The sequence below is a fragment of the Cucurbita maxima genome, unplaced genomic scaffold (genome assembly GCF_002738345.1).
Source record: "Cucurbita maxima cultivar Rimu unplaced genomic scaffold, Cmax_1.0 Cma_Scf00034, whole genome shotgun sequence".
Classification (NCBI taxonomy): Eukaryota; Viridiplantae; Streptophyta; class Magnoliopsida; order Cucurbitales; family Cucurbitaceae; genus Cucurbita; species Cucurbita maxima.
Genome location: NW_019272050.1, coordinates 1,388,661 through 1,409,672, shown reverse-complemented (window position 1 = coordinate 1,409,672; position 21,012 = coordinate 1,388,661). Strand labels below are relative to the sequence as shown.

The 21,012-nt window shown below is 37.8% G+C and overlaps 4 protein-coding genes and 1 pseudogene across 4 annotated transcripts; 4 read left to right on the top strand and 1 right to left on the bottom strand.

Moving 5' to 3' along the window:
- Positions 1–594: 594 nt before the first annotated feature.
- On the top strand, positions 595–3,156 carry LOC111467412 (pentatricopeptide repeat-containing protein At2g02980, chloroplastic). The gene has a single exon (XM_023112293.1). The coding sequence runs from the start codon at positions 927–929 to the stop codon at positions 2,721–2,723; it is 1,797 nt and encodes a 598-aa protein (XP_022968061.1). The 5' UTR covers positions 595–926; the 3' UTR covers positions 2,724–3,156.
- A 933-nt stretch (positions 3,157–4,089) lies between these two features.
- Positions 4,090–8,793, top strand: LOC111467410 (beta-1,3-galactosyltransferase GALT1-like). The gene is made up of 8 exons (XM_023112289.1): positions 4,090–4,278; positions 4,890–5,757; positions 6,062–6,288; positions 6,376–6,657; positions 6,976–7,104; positions 7,174–7,353; positions 8,038–8,145; positions 8,222–8,793. Exons 2-8 carry the CDS (start codon positions 5,004–5,006, stop codon positions 8,435–8,437), a joined length of 1,896 nt encoding a protein of 631 aa, XP_022968057.1. The 5' UTR covers positions 4,090–4,278; positions 4,890–5,003; the 3' UTR covers positions 8,438–8,793.
- A 923-nt stretch (positions 8,794–9,716) lies between these two features.
- On the top strand, positions 9,717–10,583 carry LOC111467433 (E3 ubiquitin-protein ligase RING1-like). The gene has a single exon (XM_023112328.1). It carries the CDS (start codon positions 9,883–9,885, stop codon positions 10,483–10,485), a length of 603 nt encoding a protein of 200 aa, XP_022968096.1. The 5' UTR covers positions 9,717–9,882; the 3' UTR covers positions 10,486–10,583.
- Positions 10,584–14,573: 3,990 nt separating this feature from the next.
- Positions 14,574–16,328, top strand: LOC111467415 (cyclic dof factor 1-like). The gene is made up of 2 exons (XM_023112299.1): positions 14,574–14,918; positions 15,180–16,328. The coding sequence occupies exons 1-2, from the start codon at positions 14,781–14,783 to the stop codon at positions 16,140–16,142; spliced, it is 1,101 nt and encodes a 366-aa protein (XP_022968067.1). The 5' UTR covers positions 14,574–14,780; the 3' UTR covers positions 16,143–16,328.
- A 2,257-nt stretch (positions 16,329–18,585) lies between these two features.
- On the bottom strand, positions 18,586–20,919 carry LOC111467437 (annotated as a pseudogene).
- Between the last annotated feature and the right edge of the window lie 93 nt (positions 20,920–21,012).

Below are 21,012 nucleotides of genomic sequence, written 5' to 3'. Positions count from 1 at the left end.
AGAGTGAAGACAGACCGATTACATTTAAAATAGTAGAGCCGAGGAAATTACAGCTACGATGATTGACCCAGAGACGACGATTCTATTCACAGCACCACCATTGTTAGGATTGGAGGCCGGCGACGAAGCCAAAGTAGGAAGAGTTGAGATTGAGGGATTGCAACTATAGTTTGCGCTGGTGACTTCGAAGGAATAGTAGGCGGAGTCGATGGAGAAGTAGCCAGCTAGAAACCAACTTAGCTAGATGTAATTAAAGAAATTAATGTAATTTACCTTTTAAAAATACTTTTATACCCTTGTATTTAAATTTAGAGGTTTCAAAAAAACAAAAAAAAAAAATCAATTTGGATCATTAAATTATTTATATTTTTTTAAAGGTGAAAGTGAAAGAGAAAAAGGAAAAATTAATGGAAAATTATAATTGTGGTAAAAAGTAAATTATTTTATTTTATTTATTTGAGGTTTTTCTTAATGAAAGGTAATTCTGTAATTAGGTTAAAATGATAGATATTTATTTATTTAAAAAAGATAAAATAAAATAAAAACGAGGATCGTTCCTCTAGAACAGTCCTTCCGGGAAAAAGCCGCACCAAACAATAGAATTTCAGATAGAGGATTTTGCTTCTTTCCTAAAGATGAGGTTTTCTCTATCCATTTCTGGAAAGTGGGCGCTTGCCGATGTCACTTTCTTCTTGCAACAGCAATCCTTTATTCATTTTCAAGGTAAATTTGTTCTCTGTCTTTCTGACCTTGCTTGACGGCGAATCGGATACTGGAAGCACGATTCAGTGCAGTGTCCAGCTTCATCCTGTTCTTGCTCTTTGATTTCTGGGTTGAATTTCAACTAATTTCATTTCTCCGGCGGGAATTTTATTCAAGTTGTTTTGAAGTTGAGATAATTTACATTCCTAGAATTGAGTATTCAAATGGCAATCTCGTGTATTCCAACATGCCAATTTGCTCTCACAAAACCCAAGAATGAGTTCATAAATCAACCCCATCCACTTTCTCTTTTCTCCAAATGTGCATCTCTGAGGGAGCTCAAGCAAATTCAAGCTTATACCATCAAAACAAATCTTCACAATGACATCTCTGTTCTCACAAAGCTCATTAATTTCTGCACGCGTTACCCCACCACTTCGTCCATGGACCATGCCCACCACCTGTTCGATAAAATGCTTGACAAGGATATTGTACTGTTTAACATAATGGCTCGTGGTTATGCTCGCTCTAATTCTCCATATCTCGTATTCTCTCTGTTTGCTCAAGTCCTGTGCTCTGGATTGCTTCCTGATGACTACACATTCTCGTCCCTTCTCAAGGCGTGTGCTGGTTCCAAGGCCTTGGAAGAAGGCAGGCAGTTGCATTGCTTTGCTATTAAACTGGGATTTGGTCACAATATTTACATATGCCCAACCCTTATAAATATGTATGCGGCGTGCAATGACATGAATGCAGCACGGGGAGTTTTTGATGGAATGGAGGAGCCATGTATTGTTAGCTATAATGCCATTATTACAGGCTATGCTCGAAGTAGTCAACCCAATGAGGCCTTGTCATTGTTTAGAGAATTGCAAGCTAGCAATCTCGAGCCTACTGATGTTACAATGCTTAGTATAATTATGTCATGTGCTCTGTTGGGAGCACTAGATCTTGGAAGGTGGATTCATGAATATGTTAAGAAGAAAGGATTTGATAAATTTGTGAAGGTGAACACTGCACTTATAGATATGTATGCGAAATGCGGTAGTATAGTTGATGCCATTTCGATCTTCGAGGGAATGCGTGTGAGAGACACACAAGCTTGGTCTGCAATGATAGTTGCATATGCAACTCATGGGGATGGCTTGAAAGCCATCTCGATGTTTGAAGAGATGAAGAAAGCAGGAGTTCGACCCGATGAGATTACGTTTTTGGGACTTTTGTATGCTTGCAGTCATGCTGGACTAGTAGAGGAAGGTAGAGGGTATTTCTATAGCATGTATAAAAACCATGGAATGACTCCAGGGATCAAGCATTATGGATGTATGGTGGATTTGCTTGGTCGAACAGGTCGATTAGACGAGGCTTATAAGTTCATAGATGAATTGGCAATTAAGCCGACACCTATTCTCTGGCGCACCCTGTTATCTGCTTGCAGCAACCACGGTAATGTCGACTTGGCAAAGCGAGTCATTGAACGGATTTTTGAATTAGATGATTCCCATGGAGGCGACTATGTCATATTATCGAACTTGTGTGCTCGATTAGGAAGATGGGAAGACGTGAACCGTCTGAGGAAATTGATGAAAGATAGAGGGGTGGTGAAGGTTCCTGGGTGTAGTTCTGTGGAGGTAAACAATGTAGTACATGAGTTCTTCTCTGGAGATGGAGTTCACTCCATTTCAGTTGAGCTGCGACGAGCGCTCGACGAGTTAATCCAGGAAATAAAGTTAGCGGGATATGTACCGGATACTTCTTTAGTATATCATGCTGATATGGAAGAGGAAGCGAAAGAGCTCGTCCTGAGATATCACAGTGAAAAGCTAGCCATGGCTTTTGGGCTCCTAAATACACCTCCCGGTACAACTATAAGGGTAGTCAAGAACCTCCGTATTTGTGGAGATTGTCACAATGCTGCAAAGCTTATATCTCTGATTTTCGGGAGGCAGATCGTCATTAGGGACGTTCAACGATTCCATCGCTTTGAAGACGGGCAATGCTCCTGTTGTGATTTCTGGTAAGAGAATATGTTGAAATCATAAGCTATTGTTACAGTTGATATTTCTTCTGCAATGGCCATGCTCCTTTATGTTTGTATAGCCATGAAGATCTCAGAACAAGATTCATTTGAAGTTTGGATCTCCCCCGTATATCCTATATCTATCCATAGTTGATGGTCCACTTCCTATAGAACCTATCACTAAAATATCATCTCTAAGATTAGGGTTAAGTGGAGGTAAAAGGGTTTTTCATAAGATGGAAAATTCAAATTATTAGCCCCGCACGAGATTTGTGAGATTTGTGAGATTTATGAGTAAGTGATTGTCTGATAATGAACAAGGAATGCTCGTATTTCTGTTGAACAAGATGTATTGAACTCATAATTCATTAGAGACTTTTGATGAATGTGAACAAAGTCTTGTAAATAAACTCCTCTCGGTTGTTCAATCATTAGATAACGAGTCATTTTATGAGAAATTCTTACTATAAGTCAAACTCAATAGAATTTGATTAGTCTTTTTTTATGTCGTGATAATGTGACTATTGCTTAATATTAATCATCTAAAATTGATTGCCTCTTAATCAAAGTACTTTTAAGTTGCTCTTTCATACATTTAACATTTTAAAATAGTAAGCTACATCCCACTAACCTCCTCGAATAATTTCATCAACTGATTTGTTTTATGTATTTCTTTTGACGGTGGTCGCCCATAGATCACCAAAAAATGATATTTTGGCTCGGTTATAATTATAGATATAATTATAGATAGGATAGAAATTGAATTCCATTGGTAAACAAAATTAATACTCTACAATCATTCACACCCAACCAATTATAGGTCTAATAAGCATAAAAAGGAAAATAAATAGAAATTAGAAACGACACCGTTTTGGGTAGTTGTTGAGATATTAGGTGAAATTGGAATAATTCAACTGACGTCCAAGGATGTAAATTAAAAGGAAAGACATGAAGATAAGCCTCTTCGTAAAAAGAAAAAAAAAAGAAAAAGAAAAGTATATAAAAATCGAGGACGACAAGGACAGGACCTTCCTTCTGAACAGTCCAATCAGAACCCGCCACGTCAAACAGCGAATTTTATTATGTGTAAAGATGGCTTTACGCTATTGGTTTGTCGCGGAGGGATAAGCGACCGAGCGGGTAACCCGGAAAATAGTTCGTCGCTTTTTCTCTTTTGAAATTATAGATTAAACGGTGTCGTTTTTTTTTTTTTTTTTTTTAATTACTGTAACAACAACTATTCTAATGTTGAAAATTAAAATTAAAATCAAATTTGAAGTTTGAAGATCTGGGATTTATTTAATATATTATTCTCTCTCATTCTCTTTTTTTTTTTTCTATTTTTTTCTATTTTTTATTTCCTGTCTTTTGCTTTGACGTCGACCCCAAGCTTGAAACGACAGCGATCTATTACTCTCTCTCTCTCTCTCTATCTCTCTCTTTATTCTTCTTCCTCTTCTTCTTCCACCGTCTTCCACCTTCTCAATTCTTTTGCCGCCTTTACTACATTTTCTCTGCATTTCTCTCCGGCGGAAGTTTCTCTTCACATTTTCAAGGTAAATTTGCTTTCTATCTCCACTTTTACTGCATATGTTCTTCTTCGATGGACCATTGAGGTTCTGACTACTTCTATGGAACACCTAGACAATGTCTTTGGATCTCTTTGTGATTTCCGTCGCCGGAATTTTGTTTGAGGTTTCTGTGTGAGATTCTGATGATTTGCTAGTTGAAGGAGATCGAGTATTGTTTTGCTGTTTGTTTTATACTTGTTTGAAGTTGGAGAAATTGTATCTAATGAAGTGCGGATGAATTTTCTTTTTCGTTTTTGTTTAGTGTTCCGTTTCTTTTGCTTCGCCTTGTCTTTTCTGGTACTGTTAATCATTTTAGTTTGAGTCTTGTATTTTTTTTTTTTTTTTTTGAGAAAGTGTTTTTTGCGATTTACGCGGCATGTAAGGTCGGATTATTGATGTTAGAATTAAGTTCTGAAACTTATTAAATATCTGTCGTATGTAGCTGGCCTACTATCTTGTGCATTAAGTAGCAATAGGATTTGCGATATTTTGCAATTAATGCATGTCGAGAAGGTCTCATTTAATTTATATCTACCACTTGTTCCGAGATATTTCTGTTCTTTGTTACCAATTGTTTCGTGTAAATATGCTTTCAGAAATAGTCTCGAGGAGCAAGATTTCCAGCTACTGGGGCTTTATTTTATTGTTGCTTAATGATGGTGGCTTGGGATTAGAGCTATTGGTTATTAGGCAATTGTTTAATTGCCAGAATGAAGAAAAGTTATGGCCGGGTTCTGGTTGCGTCCCTGTCTATGCTGTTGTTGATGGTTTATGTTATCTCAAGAAGTTCAACTCGGCAAAATTATTATGCAACGCCCTTGTACAATTCCGTTGCTCCTCTTCAGTGGCTCAATCCTGCAGTTCCAACTGCAGTACAAAATCCTGAAATTGCATATCAAGTGATTTCTGCTGACTCTATAATATCCAGTCTGTTCACTCCGGGGAACTTTACTGATGGAGAGAATCGAGCTCTTCAGACTTGGAACCATTTAAGAACCATAATTAATCATACACGAGGTTTGCCTAATGCCGTTGAGGCCATTAAAGAAGCTGGGGGTGTATGGGATATTCTCAAGGCTTCGATTGAAAAGGAAAGGCTTGGTTATATAAATGGAAGTGCACGTGCGAAAGAGAAGCAATGCCCTCATTTTCTAACTAAAATGAATGCTACAAAGCTTGAGCACAATGGTCATAAGCTGAGAATGCCATGTGGCCTGACTCAGGGTTCTTCAATCACAGTCATTGGCATTCCAGATGGACTTCTTGGAAATTTTCGAATTGACTTGACAGGGGAACCACTGCCTGGGGAGCCTGATCCACCCCTCATTTTGCATTACAATGTTCGGCTTTTGGGGGATAAGTTAACTGAGGATCCTGTAATTGTTCAGAACACCTGGACAGTTTCTCATGATTGGGGAGATGAGGAGCGATGTCCATCCCCTGGTTCTGATGAAAATGGAAAAGGTATAAACGTCTATCATATTTCTTTGATTAATTTCATGCATTCACTAAGCAAAATAACTATTTTAGTCAAAATTATGTTTTAAAAATGGAGTCTAGATTAAATTGTGTTGCTTCTATTTATAAGCAATTCAAGTTTGATTACATACGATCTTACCTTGTGGCTCGCTGATATTAAAGTTATTAATGCATATGCTTGCATACTTTTCAACAACATTGACTCAAGTCGCACGATGTGCATGTAATTGATTTATCAAGCATTGTTTCCTTTCACTTTGAAATTAATGTTGTTGATTTTATATCCTAGTGGATGAATTGGAGAAATGCAACAAGATAGTGGGCAATGTCGAAACTCGCCTTTCTGATTCAAATAAGAATTTCAACAAATCAAAATCTATGGTGCAAGGATCTAAAACAAGACCGTACTTCCCTTTCAAACTGGGTCAACCATTTGCTGCTACACTTAGAGTGGGAGTAGATGGAATCCAGATGACAGTTGATGGAAAACATGTTACTTCTTTTGCTTACCGCGAAGTATTATCACTCATTCTTATATTCGTTGTCTTTACGTTGATCTCTGAACAATCACTCTAATGCTGTTTTGGCTTGCTTCTTATTTAGACTTTGGAGCCATGGCTGGTCAGTGAAGTGAAGATTTCAGGAGACTTGAAATTAATTTCTGTCCTGGCTAGTGGTTTGCCCACATCCGAGGACTCTGATCATATTGTTAACATAGAAGCATTGAAATCTTCACCCCTCTCACCGGAAAAACCATTGGATCTTTTCATTGGTGTTTTCTCCACAGCAAACAATTTTAAATATCGGATGGCCATTCGGAGAACCTGGATGCAGTATCCTGCAGTACAGTCAGGGTCTGTTGCAGTTCGCTTCTTTGTTGGGTTGGTGAGCTTCGCATGTACTCTTCTTTGATTGAAAAGAATCCCATACAAGTACTTGGTTTCATAGGATTCGAAGTTTTAGCTGTTCGTCACATGAACCACAATTTATTTCCAAAATTTATCTTGAGGCCACTTCTAAGTCTGCTCATAATGTTTTCAAGTGAAGTTGAGTGAGCTGCTTGAGAAGCCTGCTACTCTATTTTTAAAAATCTATTGGTTGGGTACTTGAATTGGAATGATTCATCAGCTGTTCATAAGAAAAGTGTGAATTCATAAAGAATACAGTTTTAAGTGGCTTAAAATCAGTTTGCTTCATTTGCAGCATAAGAACCAAATAGTCAATGAGGAACTGTGGGATGAGGCCCGAACATATGGTGACATACAGATGATGCCTTTTGTTGACTATTACAGCGTTATTACCTGGAAAACGTTGGGCATCTGCATCTTCGGGGTAAAGATTCGTTCTTTCACTTGTGAATTTATCATATGATTCAAGTTAACAATCTCGCTGCTTTGACAGGCAGAGATTGCTTCAGCGAAGTATATCATGAAGACAGATGATGATGCCTTTGTTCGAGTGGATGAAGTTCTTGCTTCTTTAAAAAGGATTGATGCACAAAGTGGATTGCTTTATGGACTTATCAACTCAGATTCTCAACCTCACAGAGACCCTGAGAGCAAGTGGTATATTAGCATGGAGGTAAATTTCCACATCGAATTTTGCTTATATGGGGAAATGATCTAACATTGCGTGATAACCCAAGACTAAAAATTCACTTCACTTTTTTTTTTTTTTTTTTTTTTTTTTTTTTTTTTTTTTNTTTTTTTTTTTTTTTTTTTTTTTTTTTTTTTTTTTTTTTTTTTTTTTTTTTTTTTTTTTTTTCACTCTTATGGGTCTTACCTAACCTGACTGCCCTGAAAGGAATGTTAACATGAAAGGAACTTTAATCGACATTTCTGTTAAAAAAAGAGTTTTTCCAAATATAATTCACATTTTTTAACAAGCTTGCTCATTATTTGCGTGTGTTAAAATATCATTAATAGCTCAATAGGGTGAAGTCCAATAATTATATAAACTCATTGTATATTTATTTTTTGGAAGATGGTTTAGGTATCTTTACCTAGGAAAAAAATTTAGATATGTTAGGAATAAATTGTCTGGTCTCTACGGTAAATAACCCCTCACCCTACTTCATCAGAGAGAGTATGCAATAGTTTCTTCAGAATGTCTTGTAATATATTCTCGATTGATAATAAAGAGTGTGAGTGTTTTCCACAAAGAATTGTGTTCAACAGCCTGTATACCGCATTCTCGATTTATCTAATATTAGTCGGCTAGTTTTTATTTTCTACCATCTTATATTCATTGAATGCTCCAATGTAGGCATGGCCCGAAGATAATTATCCAACATGGGCACATGGTCCTGGGTATGTAGTGTCTAATGACATAGCTAAGACCATATCCAAAAACTACAAAGAGGGCCGCTTAAAGGTATCTGCTATTTCATTGATCGAAAAAGGTATTATTCCATAAAGGAAAAACTAAAAACAGGATGTCATTTCTTCAGATGTTTAAATTAGAAGATGTAGCCATGGGAATCTGGATAGAAAACATGAAGAAAGACGGCCTCAAAATTCAGTACGAGAAGGACGACAGAATTCACATTGAAGGTTGTAAGGATGATTATGTGGTTGCTCATTACCAGGGACCTCGGGAGATGCTCTGTTTATGGCAGAAACTCCAGGAAGGAAATGGTATTAGATGCTGTGGTTCTGATAACTAAGAGGTACTATTCTGACGGTCGAACTAGTACATATTAAACAACGATACAAGGGTCGATCCCCCCTGAAAGAGAAGAGGTAACATGACCTCGTAACAATTGCTGTGTAATTAGATGTTTGTGTAGAGAAACCTATGAATTAAAGAGTTGCTTGAAATTTTGTACATTTCAAGTGACCGAGAGTGTCGTGTTAGAATGAGAGTTGTAGCATGTACAGTGGTATATAGTAACAATAGGCAATCAATTAAATTCTTACCAAATCGTGGCTTCATCACAATTCATTTTCAATGATGTTTGTGCAATTACATTTACAACTTGCCTTAATTCTGAACATATCTATCATTGATTATCATACAAAATCCATCTGCCTGCAGTATTTGGTATAATAGATGTATGCTCTACCTCTACCCAGAACAGTATGTATCACATTATGTCCAGTCAATTGATTATCATACAGATTAGGAGCTAATGCATGTGCAGTTCACTCTTACATTCCAATGTGGGGAAGTTAAATAGCTTTGACTGGAACCCAAAGGGTGAAGAAGCCTTTGACATCAGACCAGGCATGCCACCTGCGGTAAAATTGAGCGGAATATAGCAATCTAGATATTTTAGAAAGAAAGATTTAGATATTTAAGAAGTAGAATTTTGTGGTTACGGAGAATTCAGCTACAAGAGAACTAGTAATGGAGAGCTTTTCCCTCTTTTCTGTCTGCCTCATTGGTCTTAAGAATGCTGGTTTTAAGAATGAGTGATTGTCTTTCTCCGACTCTTACTGTCCAACCGGATAGCGGACAACTAATGCGTTCCACTTATTGAACAGGGTTCTATGGTCAGTCCGCGACCCCTGGATACCGAAGGCGTCTTTAGGGTGATCTCGTAGTTTCTACGGAGTGGAGACGATGGGGTCGGTCCATGTATTTTCCTTCCTTTTGCTGCATTTCGCTCAAAGAGTTGAAGGGAGATAGTGCATCAAGCTGTTCGCAAGGGTCAACTTGATCCTCTTTTCCAGGGATCCCAGATGAGAGAAACCTAAGAGAGCTGTCGACTCTAACTATTGTCCATGTACGATCCATACTAGATCTGACCTCTAATATAAATACTCCTCCAACGTGACTGAGTTAAGGGTATAACTCTAATACCATATTAAAAAATACGACCCCCTACAATGACAATAGTATGATATTAGATCGTATACTTTCGTGGCTTTGCTTTTAGTTTTTCCGTAAGGAGATATATTCATTATTTATTAATACATGATATTCCATTAATTAATTAATTAATTAATGTCAACAATATTGAACACATCTGACTCCAACAAATTCCAGATCCTTCTTCAACCTTCTTCTTTCTTCTTCAACCCCTCCTCTTAATACCCCTCTCCACTCCTCTTCTTCCTCCACTATCCCATTCTCTAATCCCTTCAATTCCCCTCCGATTTCCCATCAATGCCTTCCGAGCCAGACCCCTCTGAGCTTTCTTCAGCCCTCGAAACACTAATTCTCAACACAGACGTGTCTCTACTGGCACCCCATTTTCTAGGTTTCGCCACTATGATCCATACAATCGCTCCGCAATCCCCAAATCAAGGAATCGAAACAAACCCCACTTTACCCGACCGGTTCATCTTCTTCAATCCTTTTCTCCATCAATTGATAATGATCCAATCCACTCCTAAGAACAGCCAGCCCCCAGCTTCGAAAGCTTCGATCATAGCCATGCCCTCTGTTCATGTCTCTGCACAAACTGAGTGTGTGATTTGCTTGGATGAGATCGAAGTCGGGGGCGTTGCTAAAGAAATGCCCTGTAACCATAAATTCCATGGCGATTGCATTGAGAAGTGGCTGGAGTTACATGGGTCGTGCCCTGTTTGTAGATATGAGATGCCAGTTGATGATGATGAAGATGAAGGGAAAAAGGTTGAAGATGAAGGGACTGAGAGAATGGGAGAAAGGGAGATTTGGGTGAGTTTTTCCTTTGATAATCCTATGGGAAATCAGGATTCTCTGCAAACTCCTCCAATTGATTCTGATCATTCTTATGTACAGTGAAATACTTAATAGTTCATATATATATTCTTCTCTTTGCTCTGTCTCTGATTGTGTGTAATCATGCCACTTTTCAAATGAATCCCTCAGATTAGAACAAAGATCTTTGATACTTTGAAGAATTCTGGAATTAAATTGTGAGTCAATTCAGTAGAACAACTCACAAAACAGACATGATTGAATTAAGGGTCCCTTTTAGGCTTTCCCTTTTGATCTCTTCAGATTTTAAAATGCATTTGTAAGGAAGAGGTTTATGACTTTTATTCTCCAATTGATATAAATCTCCAACATCAACTTGTTAGTGTCACTGTACTGCAAAGCCCTTCTGCCATTCAACATCTCTTGCAGTGGCTGCTGCTTCTGCCATTACTTAAAATAAAATATCATCTGTTCTAAAAATATACACCAGTTATGAATCACTCATATACATACAGATACCTGGTTTGCATCTCGGGAAGCTTGATACCTTGGCCAAGTTGAATCATAATTACATCTTTGTCGGCACATGGTCAGAATTATGGTCTCTTTCTACTTCTTGCAAGCTTACGGTTTCATGTTTTGTTTTATTTTTCGATGGGTTTTTTCACTGTTTCCTCACGTTACTACTTCACTATCAATCACTGAAGAGTATTTAACTTTGCAATGTGGTCCTTGTTGATTCACACTGGATTCCACATATCCCATAAAAACATTTCATTAAAGTGAAGAGACAGAAGAAAGGCACTGGAGACGAAGATTACCCAACTTTTAAATCCTCTTTTTAGATCTCTAAACTCAGCAACAATATGGTTGACAATCTTGGCCAGTTGAAGATAAGCAATTACATCTGAAATGATGAGCAAATTGTCGCGTTTCATGACTTATTTTGAAGGTGGGTTTGGAAAGAGATTGAAGAATGAAAAGGCAACATGGAAAGAGAGGAAAATTGGAAAGAAAAAATGGTAATGGGTCTTGTCTGATCCACCATGGAAGTGGAGAATGAGGAAGAAGAAGTCAAATAAAAAAACAATAAATGGTGAGCTGTTTTGAATGGGAAGAAGAAGAAGAAGAAGAAGATGAACATTCTGGACAATCATGATGAACAAATTTGAAACCCGAATTCGTCAACCTTGTAATGGATTATGAATGGAAATCTTCTCCTTTTTTTCATATTCAAGTCTAAACAATCATAAACGAACGGATACTATTTGAACACATGATTACTACAAAATACTTAGAAAAATTGAAAGTAACTGTCTATACCAACAAAGTGCACTTCTCGTTTATGGGCCTTAATTACCACATATGCATGAGAGCGATCTTAAGAATAGAAACTACATGGTTAAGTGTGTGATTGACCTCCATTTAATTCGAGATAATTCATGTGTTAGGTTAAATTATCTCATCCAATTATTTCATATCAAAATTTTTAAAACCACATATTATATTCAACAAAGGTTTTTTTTTTTTTTTAAATACTAAAATGTTATATTTAAAAAAAATGGAATGATTAAAAGAAAAACAAAAATGCTCCAAACACTAAAAAAAAAAAAAAAAAAAGTTGAAAGTGGGAACTCTCCCTCTACCAAAGAATATTGAATCATTAGTTGTTAGAAAATTTTGAATATATGGATTACTTTTCTTTTTTCTTTTTTCTTGTTTTCATACCCAAAAAAAAATAATGTCGAGATGTTTCCACACCCTAATCCTTAATTCCATCAATCTTCTACTTTATTCTATCCCGCTTCTGTTAAAGACGAAAACGAAACATTTCTTATAAGGGTGTAGAAACCTCTTTCTAGTAGACACGTATTAAAGCCGTGAGGTTGACGACGATACGTAATAGGCCAAAACTTGTTAGTGATGAGCTTGAGCTATTACAAATGATTTCAGAGTCACATACCAGTGTGACAGTGAGGATTTTAGGCTCCCAAAGGGAGAGGATTGTGAGATCGATGTGGTAGAGTGGACGTTGGGACTCCAAGGGAGTAGATTGTGAGATCTCACGGATAGTGTGCTAACAAGAACGTTGGGCTCCTAAGGAGGTGGATTGTGAGATTGATATGTTAGAGACGGGTCTTAAAGTAAATGGATTGTGAGATCTCACCTCAATTTGAGGAGGGAGGATGTGAAATCTCTCTGTACTAGATGCATTTTAAAACTGTGAAGTTGACGAACGATACATAACAAGTCAAGTTATTGCTCTCTCCACCCGTACTTATGCTTCTTACGAGATTTAGCTCGTATGTAAAATTAAAAATAAATAAATAAATAAATAAATAATAAAGTTTCCATTGGGGTCTAATTGTGTAAAAACGAAACTTTTGGGGGGCTTTACGGAGAAACAGAGGCAGTTTTTAAAATAAATAAATAAATAAAAAAAAAAAAAAAGATGATTGGAAATGCCTCCTAATTGTCCTGACTTGTTCAAACTGACACGTGTCCGTGACCAAAGAAAGATATGCCTCCTAATTGGACCAATGAGAGCCACTAGAAGAAGATATTTTAAAAAGGCAGATATGCTCCTTCACCTACCGACACGTGTTCATTAATCTTTTTGTAGTGTAGATGGACGGGTGGGATGCGTTTAGATGATGCTTTTCGTGCATCTTTTTGTGGAGACGGTGCTGATGTGGAAGGAGACAGTTTTTAAGAGAGTGCTAGCTATGAGAGGCACCATGGTGGGCCCTCAGCCACGTGTTTATTTTACAAGTGGGGAGCTCGTACAGCTAAGCAAGCCCCGAGCCGAGTACTCGCCCAAAAACTCGACGCCCAAACAACTTTATTTATATCTTTTAATTTCATTTTCATTCTAACTTTTTTATTGTTACTTTGCTTTCATCCTTATACTAATTAGTTTGAATCGGTAAACATGCACAATAATGCTATCGTATAAACTTTTATGCTTACATTAGCATGAAAGAAGTGATTAGGGTTACGATAAAAAATGATCGAATTTGAGTTGGCTTGGGATGACATCGACCAAGGAGATAGCAGGTGTGAGCCTCACAAGTGGCTAACCATGGACTTGGGTTTCAGCCCTAAGTCATTTTTCTTCTCTCTTTACTCGATGGCTCGGCTCTTGTTCTGTTTGATCCATTTTGATCCACTTGATTTTTTTAGTCTTTTCAACTTGTTATTATGGTCTATTTTACGGCATAACAATTATCATTGAAAAACGTCAATTTTGTTACCTAAGATCGATTTTGCGTATATATAATTTTTTTTTATGCGTAAATACTTTATTTAATAATAAGAAAAAAAAAATGTTATACAATTGAATTTTAAAATTATGAGGAAAAAAATATCTATTAGTTTCAAGATTTTTCCATTATTTTTCTCTTACTCTTTGAAAACGATCCATTATCAATTATGCATTGAGATATTTTTGTAAAAAAAATTAAAAAAAAAAAAAAACAAAGCAGAATGACAGCCAATCCCAAGGGGACACGTGAGTAATAAATCATTTATTTTATTTAGAAAAATAATTGATTTTAAAACCTATGGTAAAATTTAAGTAGAAAAGTGTCTAATTGTACTTTGAAGCATTAAACCCCACAAAAGTTAATGGCTTTTCAACCAAATGCAACCAATTTAAATTAGCTATTTAGCCAAACTCCCCACCTGATAGTGTCCATTGAAATATGTTCGGGGTCCAAAAAGAAGGGCAGTGCCCACTTCTAATAATAACATTAAAAATAATGATATTTCACTTTTGCCTCTCGACTCCCACTTATCTTACATCTTTCAAGTCATTTCACAAAGTCAAACTAGAATCGAGCTCAACATGGTCTTCTTTTCCTGTTGATTCTACCAAACTCATTCTTTTAGCTGTGGTTTTACTTATGCGAATCACTAATTAGATGACGAGACATTTGGATATATTAAGAGAGTCATAATTAAGACATTTGAACTTCATCGAAGCTTAATTTAATGAAAAAAAAAAGTAAATTAAAAAAAATTAATTGGCCAAGAGTGACGTGGTGATGCTGACATGGAATAAAAAGGATGAAACAGCACAACACTATCTTTTTAACCAATGTGGGGAATCTAACAGCACAATAAAGATCTATATGGCCACATGAAATTGTGGTTCATAACGTTTCTACCATTGCTGACGTGGAACCGCCCACCTTCTCCATTTCACACCCCCCTCTCTATATCCTCTCTGTATGCCTCAATTTTCTCTCCGTAGATCACCAAACTAACAGGAAAGATTAGGAAGAACAGTTCGATTCAACATCCATAAACAAAGAGATTTGAAGAACAGATTCTCTGGTTTTGTTCGATTGTTTGTTCGTTTAAATCCGAGAACGAAAATGGCTGAAGTCGAAGTCAGAGACCCAACAATCAAGCTATTTGGGAAGACGATTTCTTTGCCATTCAACCATGTCGATCATGATTCTGAATCCAAATTTGCTTCTTCAGAAGCTACTGTTCTTAAAGATTCCCAGAAGGTTGGAGTTCTTCTGCAATTCGTTTCGTTTCAGAGTGTCTGTTAATTGAGTCTCTGTTTTTCTCGGCGTTTCAGAATCCAAAAATGGAGCTTTTTCGTTCTGGGTTTTCATTTTCTTTCCGTTTTAATCATTTTTAGTTGCTTGTTCATCATTCTCTAAGCAAGAACAGGATTTGATTCTTGGATATTGAAGTTCAAAGATTGAACCGAGTTTCGCCTGATACTCTGTTTTAAGACGTGAAATTTGAATGTTCTTCTGCAGGAAACTTCATGTGAAGAACAGGGGAATGGCAGTGAAAAACAGAGCACAGAGCAAACGACATCGGTAATCAGTGAGAACCCATCAGTAGAAAGAGAAATTTCATCACCAAAAGCTGCAAAAAAGGAAGAAGAGAGCGATTCAAGCATGTCCCCTGACAATAAAACCTTAAAAAAACCAGACAAAATCCTTCCTTGTCCTCGATGTAACAGCACGGACACCAAATTCTGTTACTACAACAACTACAATGTCAACCAACCTCGTCATTTTTGCAAGAATTGCCAAAGATACTGGACGGCCGGTGGGACAATGAGAAACGTTCCCGTCGGCGCCGGCCGACGGAAGAACAAAACCTCATCTTCTTCACATTTCCATCAGTTAATAATTCCCGACGGCGGAAATGGAACCTTTCTCACTTTTGGCTCAGATTCTTCAAATGGGTTTCTCTTTGGTACAGAAAATGGAGATGACCAGTCAATTACAGCCTCCAATTCATCGGAGAAAGGAAGTAAAATCACTTCACAGCAATCAGTAGTGAAAAAGATTGTCCCGTTTCCATGGCCTTATTATTCAATGTCTCCGCCGCCATTCGCCCCGCCGGTGTATCCTGTGACGTATTACCCTGCGCCACCGTACTGGGAGTACACAGCGCCGCCTTCTTGGACGGTAGTTAATCCCAACAGTGAAAGTTCGTTAACAAATTCCTCTGTTTTGGGGAAACGGTTAAGAGATGAGAGAAGTGTGAAACAGAGCAATTATGAACAACCCTGTTTCTTGATTCCAAAGACATTGAAACTGGATGATCCAAACGAAAAAGCTGCAGCAAGCTCCATCAATGGCGGACTTTTCAGCTCTTTCCAACAAACTTCAAAGGGAAAAGTAGAACATCACAGTGAAAGTTACTCGCTTTTGCAGGCAAATCCAGCAGCTTTTTCTCGGGCTTTGAAATTCCGAGAGATTGCTTAGTTTCTTAGATCAAAAACGATGCCATTAAACAAACCCAAATCCCAATTATTCTGTTCTTGAGACTAATTAACCTAAAATTAGAGTGGAAATTATTGTTGTTTTCCAGTAGGGGCAGTTTAATGAGGACAAATCTGGACCCGACATCAGACATGAACACCCATGTTTGTAGGTTGGAGCATTTGTTTCTGTCGAGCTTTTCTGTACATTATTATTACAATCGAGATATAGATTCTTGCTTCAACAAAAACTTGCAAATATGGATATGGATGAAGTTGATTCCCAAGCTCGATTTTGATCGTTTTCTTTGCATCTTTTCCTACGAGTCGATGACTATTCTATTCCTCGAATCGAGTTGATTCATCACAAATGAAGAAGTAAGAGAGGTATAGATGCCTTAAAGTGCTGGTTGAGCTTAGAAAAGCTTTGATTCTGATAATTGGGTGTGATAGTATGTAGACTTATGTTGTTCTACACCAAGATTCATTGTGATTAAGGAAGGGACCCAATTGCATGTGATGCCATAAACTTTCATTATCATGCTACCCATCTCCCTCCTTCCCTACTTTTCAAGATAGCTTCAAATCCACGAACCAGATCATAGGTAATTCATGTTACGAATTATGAATCTTCATAATAATATGATATTGTCAAAAAACCTCGTACAAAACATAAACTTCTACAATTCTTGCGAGAGCCAAAAAATCGTCTACGGGCAAAACACTGTATCCATATAACTGCTTACCACCTCCATTCAAACTTTACGAACCTAGGTAATAATATCTCGATAAAAGAGGTGACAAAGGGGATGAGCCAAACAGGGAGTAGGCAGAGAATCCCTACCGACTGAACCCAAAATCCAATTTGACCCTTGAATCGATCCCGAGAATTCAAGGATGAGATTACTTTTTCTAATAATAAAAAAGAAGGGCTTGTGTATAAATTATTTCATAGGAATTGGAAGTATGAGTCAGGATAATATGTTATTAATGGAAGTGCAAATAAATAAATAATAAATAATGCATGGTTTTTGGAGAAAGCATCTTAGAAGCAAAGTTTTTGAAAAGTGAAAGCAACTTTACATTCCACCCAAAAAGGTAGATTGGAAAAAGATACAACAATTTGTGATTTTAAATAAGTTATTGTATATGATCTCGATCGGAAATCCAAGCTATCATCGTTGACGATTTATAGTTAGTCTTATAATATGTATATAGATTCTTCGTGAAGAATGTATTTTTATAAGTTTATAAACAAGCTATTTGCTAAATATATTTATATATTCACTCGGGGTTTTTTTTTCTTTTCTTTCTTTTTTTTTGCAAATAGTATTTGAGATATCAGTTGATGATGATGGTGTGAAGGAACTAGGTGACTATGAAACAGTTTCATAGACCTGAGTTGTGTGTTGAGTAGTGACCATTCTCGTGTTCAAACACAAGAGCTTGATAATAAGATTCAAACTGTAATATCTCACATTGGTTGTAGAGGAGAACGAAACTTCTTTTATAAGGGTGTGGAAATATTCCCTTAGCAAACACATTTTAAATCCTTGAGGGGAGATTGAAAGGAAAAGCCCAAAGAGGACAATATCTGTTACCGATGGGCCTGGGCCGTTACAAATGACATCAAAGGTAGACACCAGACAATGTGCCAACGAAGAGGTTGTTCCCCAAAGGGATAGATACGAGGCGACAATGTGCTAGTGAAGAGGTTGTTCCCCAAAGGGATAGATACGAGGCAGTGTGCCAGTAAAGACGTTGAGTCCCGAATGGGGGTGGATTGTAAGAATCCCACATTGGTTAGGGAGGAGAACGAAACTCCGTTTATAAGGGTGTATAAATCTTTCCCTAGTAGACGGGTATTAAAGCCTTGAGGGGAAGCCAGAAACGGAAAGCTGAAAGAGAAAGTTCAAAGAAGACAATATATGGTAGACGAATTTTAAAGCATTGAGGGGAAGCCCAAAGAGAATAATATCTACTAGCATCTACTAGCGGTGGGCTTAAGCCGTTATGAATAGTACCATGGTAGACACAAGGCGATGAGCTAGTAAGGACGCTGGCCCCAAAGGGGATGGATTTGGTGGAGTCTCACATCGATTGGAGAAAGTTAAGAGTGCCAATGAGGACATTGGGCCCCATGGATTGTGATATCTCACATTGGTTGGGGAAGAGAACGAAACACCCTTTATACCCAAGATCTATTCACTCTATCAATAACCGAGCCGAATTTGGTGTATCATAAGGGATTCCTAGGGTACGGACCTCCCCCAAGAATTATTTTGAAGATCCAAAACAAAAAAGAACGAGGAAAGCCCGAATTGAAAAGTCCAAAGAAGACAATATCTACTCGTTATGGACTTGATTTGTTACACAAACACAAATTTACTCTCCCATTCTATGTTATGCTTGCTGAAAGATGAGAGCATTTGCAGTGTTTATGAATGTGTTAGAATAAATGGGTGGAACCTGTAAGTATTATTGCATCACATATATATATATATATAGTCATTCACCTATTGTTGTGATTTTGGTCTGTACTTGTACTGAATTGCCCAAAATAGGTAGTGCACAAAATTTAATCCGCTGAGCACACACATCAACCAGTAGAACCTCTCAAGGTGATAATGGTTTATGTTTCTTCCAGATAGCCATGGATGGTGATTGGAGTTACCTGTGACGCTGTTGACGATCGATACGACCACCGAGCTAAGGTAAAACCCCATAGCCATAGAAGCCAAGGAAAGAGATGTGGCCAAGGATCTCATGCTTGCAGGTGCTTCTGTGAAGAAAAATTCCAATGATCCAGCCAAGGAGAGAAGATCTACTGATCCAAGAAACAAGTACTGGATGGCGATCCAAAGGAATGTGATCGGCAATGGTTGAGCGGAGTCGAGTAGACCATGTTCGGTGGCTACTCTCTTGCGCTTCGTCTCGACAACTGCTGCAACTGCCATGGCTCCAATAGAGAAAATTAACCCAACTACTATCCTTTGGAGCTGACTGATTCCCATTTCGGTTTTCGTTATCCTTCGAGCAAACGGGATGATTACTTGATCGTATATCGGGGCGAGGAGCATGATGAATGATGAAGAGAATAGGGAATATGGGGAGAGATGCAGGTGGAACTTTAAAGGAGCCTATTTTGGTGTCCATTGTTGATGCTTGTTCAACTGAAAATGTAGAGAGCTGAGCCACACAGCAGTTGAGGATGATAGTGCAAGCAAATATTGGTAGAATTTTCAACACAATCTTCACTTCTTCAACTTCTTTAACTGTGCATTCTAATGCTGAATGGAATGGCTTGTTCACAACTGCATTATTGAGAAACTTGAGACTCTCTGATGGTTCATCCACAACATCTGTTGAATCTCTTCCTTCTTCATTCTGTTTAGTTTCTTTTCCATCAGGAGCTGGACTCATGGCTATACTCGCTATCGAGTTTCATGAGCTGCTTTGCCAACACCACCGGATATAGCCGAGTAAACAACATTGCTGCTTTGTCACCGCTTGCTTCTTGGCACACACGGCGGTGGGGTTCGCTTGTTGATCGCATGGAGGAGGCTTCAGCGATGGCATCTTTACTTGTATCAGCAATATTGCCCACCCCTGGTCAAATGCTTGGCCTTGGACTTAGCTACTGATAAGAGAATTATGACTTTTACAAGCTGAAAATGCACTATCACAAATGTGGACACACTTGGTGCCTCGTGTTCGATTTCACTCATCCTATTCGCTGCCACTTACCTACTAAATATTTATCAAACGGGTTTATAGCATCTCGAGATGCCTCTAAACCAACCAAGAAGGTTTATAAGAGGCAACAAAATGTTAGACAAATACCATAAATGGACGCCTTCTGATTGGACGTTTCCGATTAGGGTGGAGGACCAATAACGTACGAATGAGGACAAGACGAGAGGAGTCGTAAAAGAAAGAACACACGACCAATAAGGTAAATAAGATTATGATTGTTTTTGCATGACAATAAATATTATTATGATCAACTAAAATATTATCAGTTCAAATCTCTCAACGACTGCATTAATTACCAGTATTAGTGGTTCAACCTCTTTTACACGTGTCGTTGGGGTTAGGGTAAAAAGAGTAAAAAAGTAAAAGAGAGAAAGGGAGAGAGGGATAATTACGAGTAACTGAATGGCAGCACTAATGAGGAAGATGAGATAAGAGGTGAAAAAGGCATCAGAAAGGAAGCCACCAAGGAGAGCAAGGAGGAAGGAAGTTCCCATGAAATTGGTGACATTGTTAGCCAATTTTGACATAGAAAGGTGCATGTAACGAGACAAATACATCACCAAATTGCTTGCATTTGCCGAAAACGCCAAATGCTCCACTATCTCCGCAACTACAAAAAAAAAGCACCCAAAAACACCAAACGTTCATCAAATCTTCTCCAAAACAGATCAAAACCCAATTCTTGAAACAACTTTGAGAATACCCAAATCAAAGGACGCTGCAAACATCCCCCCATGGCGGCCTCTCACAGCCGCCCTCTTCCGCCAGTCCACATACCCTTCCCATCTACGAATCTCAGCACTTTCCTGAGCCCAACAACCAAAAACAATCCTTTAGAGAAAGGCATAAGATACTCAAAAAAGGCTATTGAAAAACAGAGACACCCACCATACTCTGTTTTGGGTTTGAATCTTGTCTGAATAGCAGAGGGGATAAGTGATGGGATATTTAAAGATGAGAGGAGGAGAGAAAGCTAGAAGAAGAAGATGAGAAGAGAACTGTGTAGACCCTCTTCGGAAAATGACTTCCATTCCTCCAACCACTTCATGCTACCAACGAAGAATATTTTTAAAATGTCAATTGGCTTGGAGGATTAAGTGAAGGGTGTTTAAGTAATT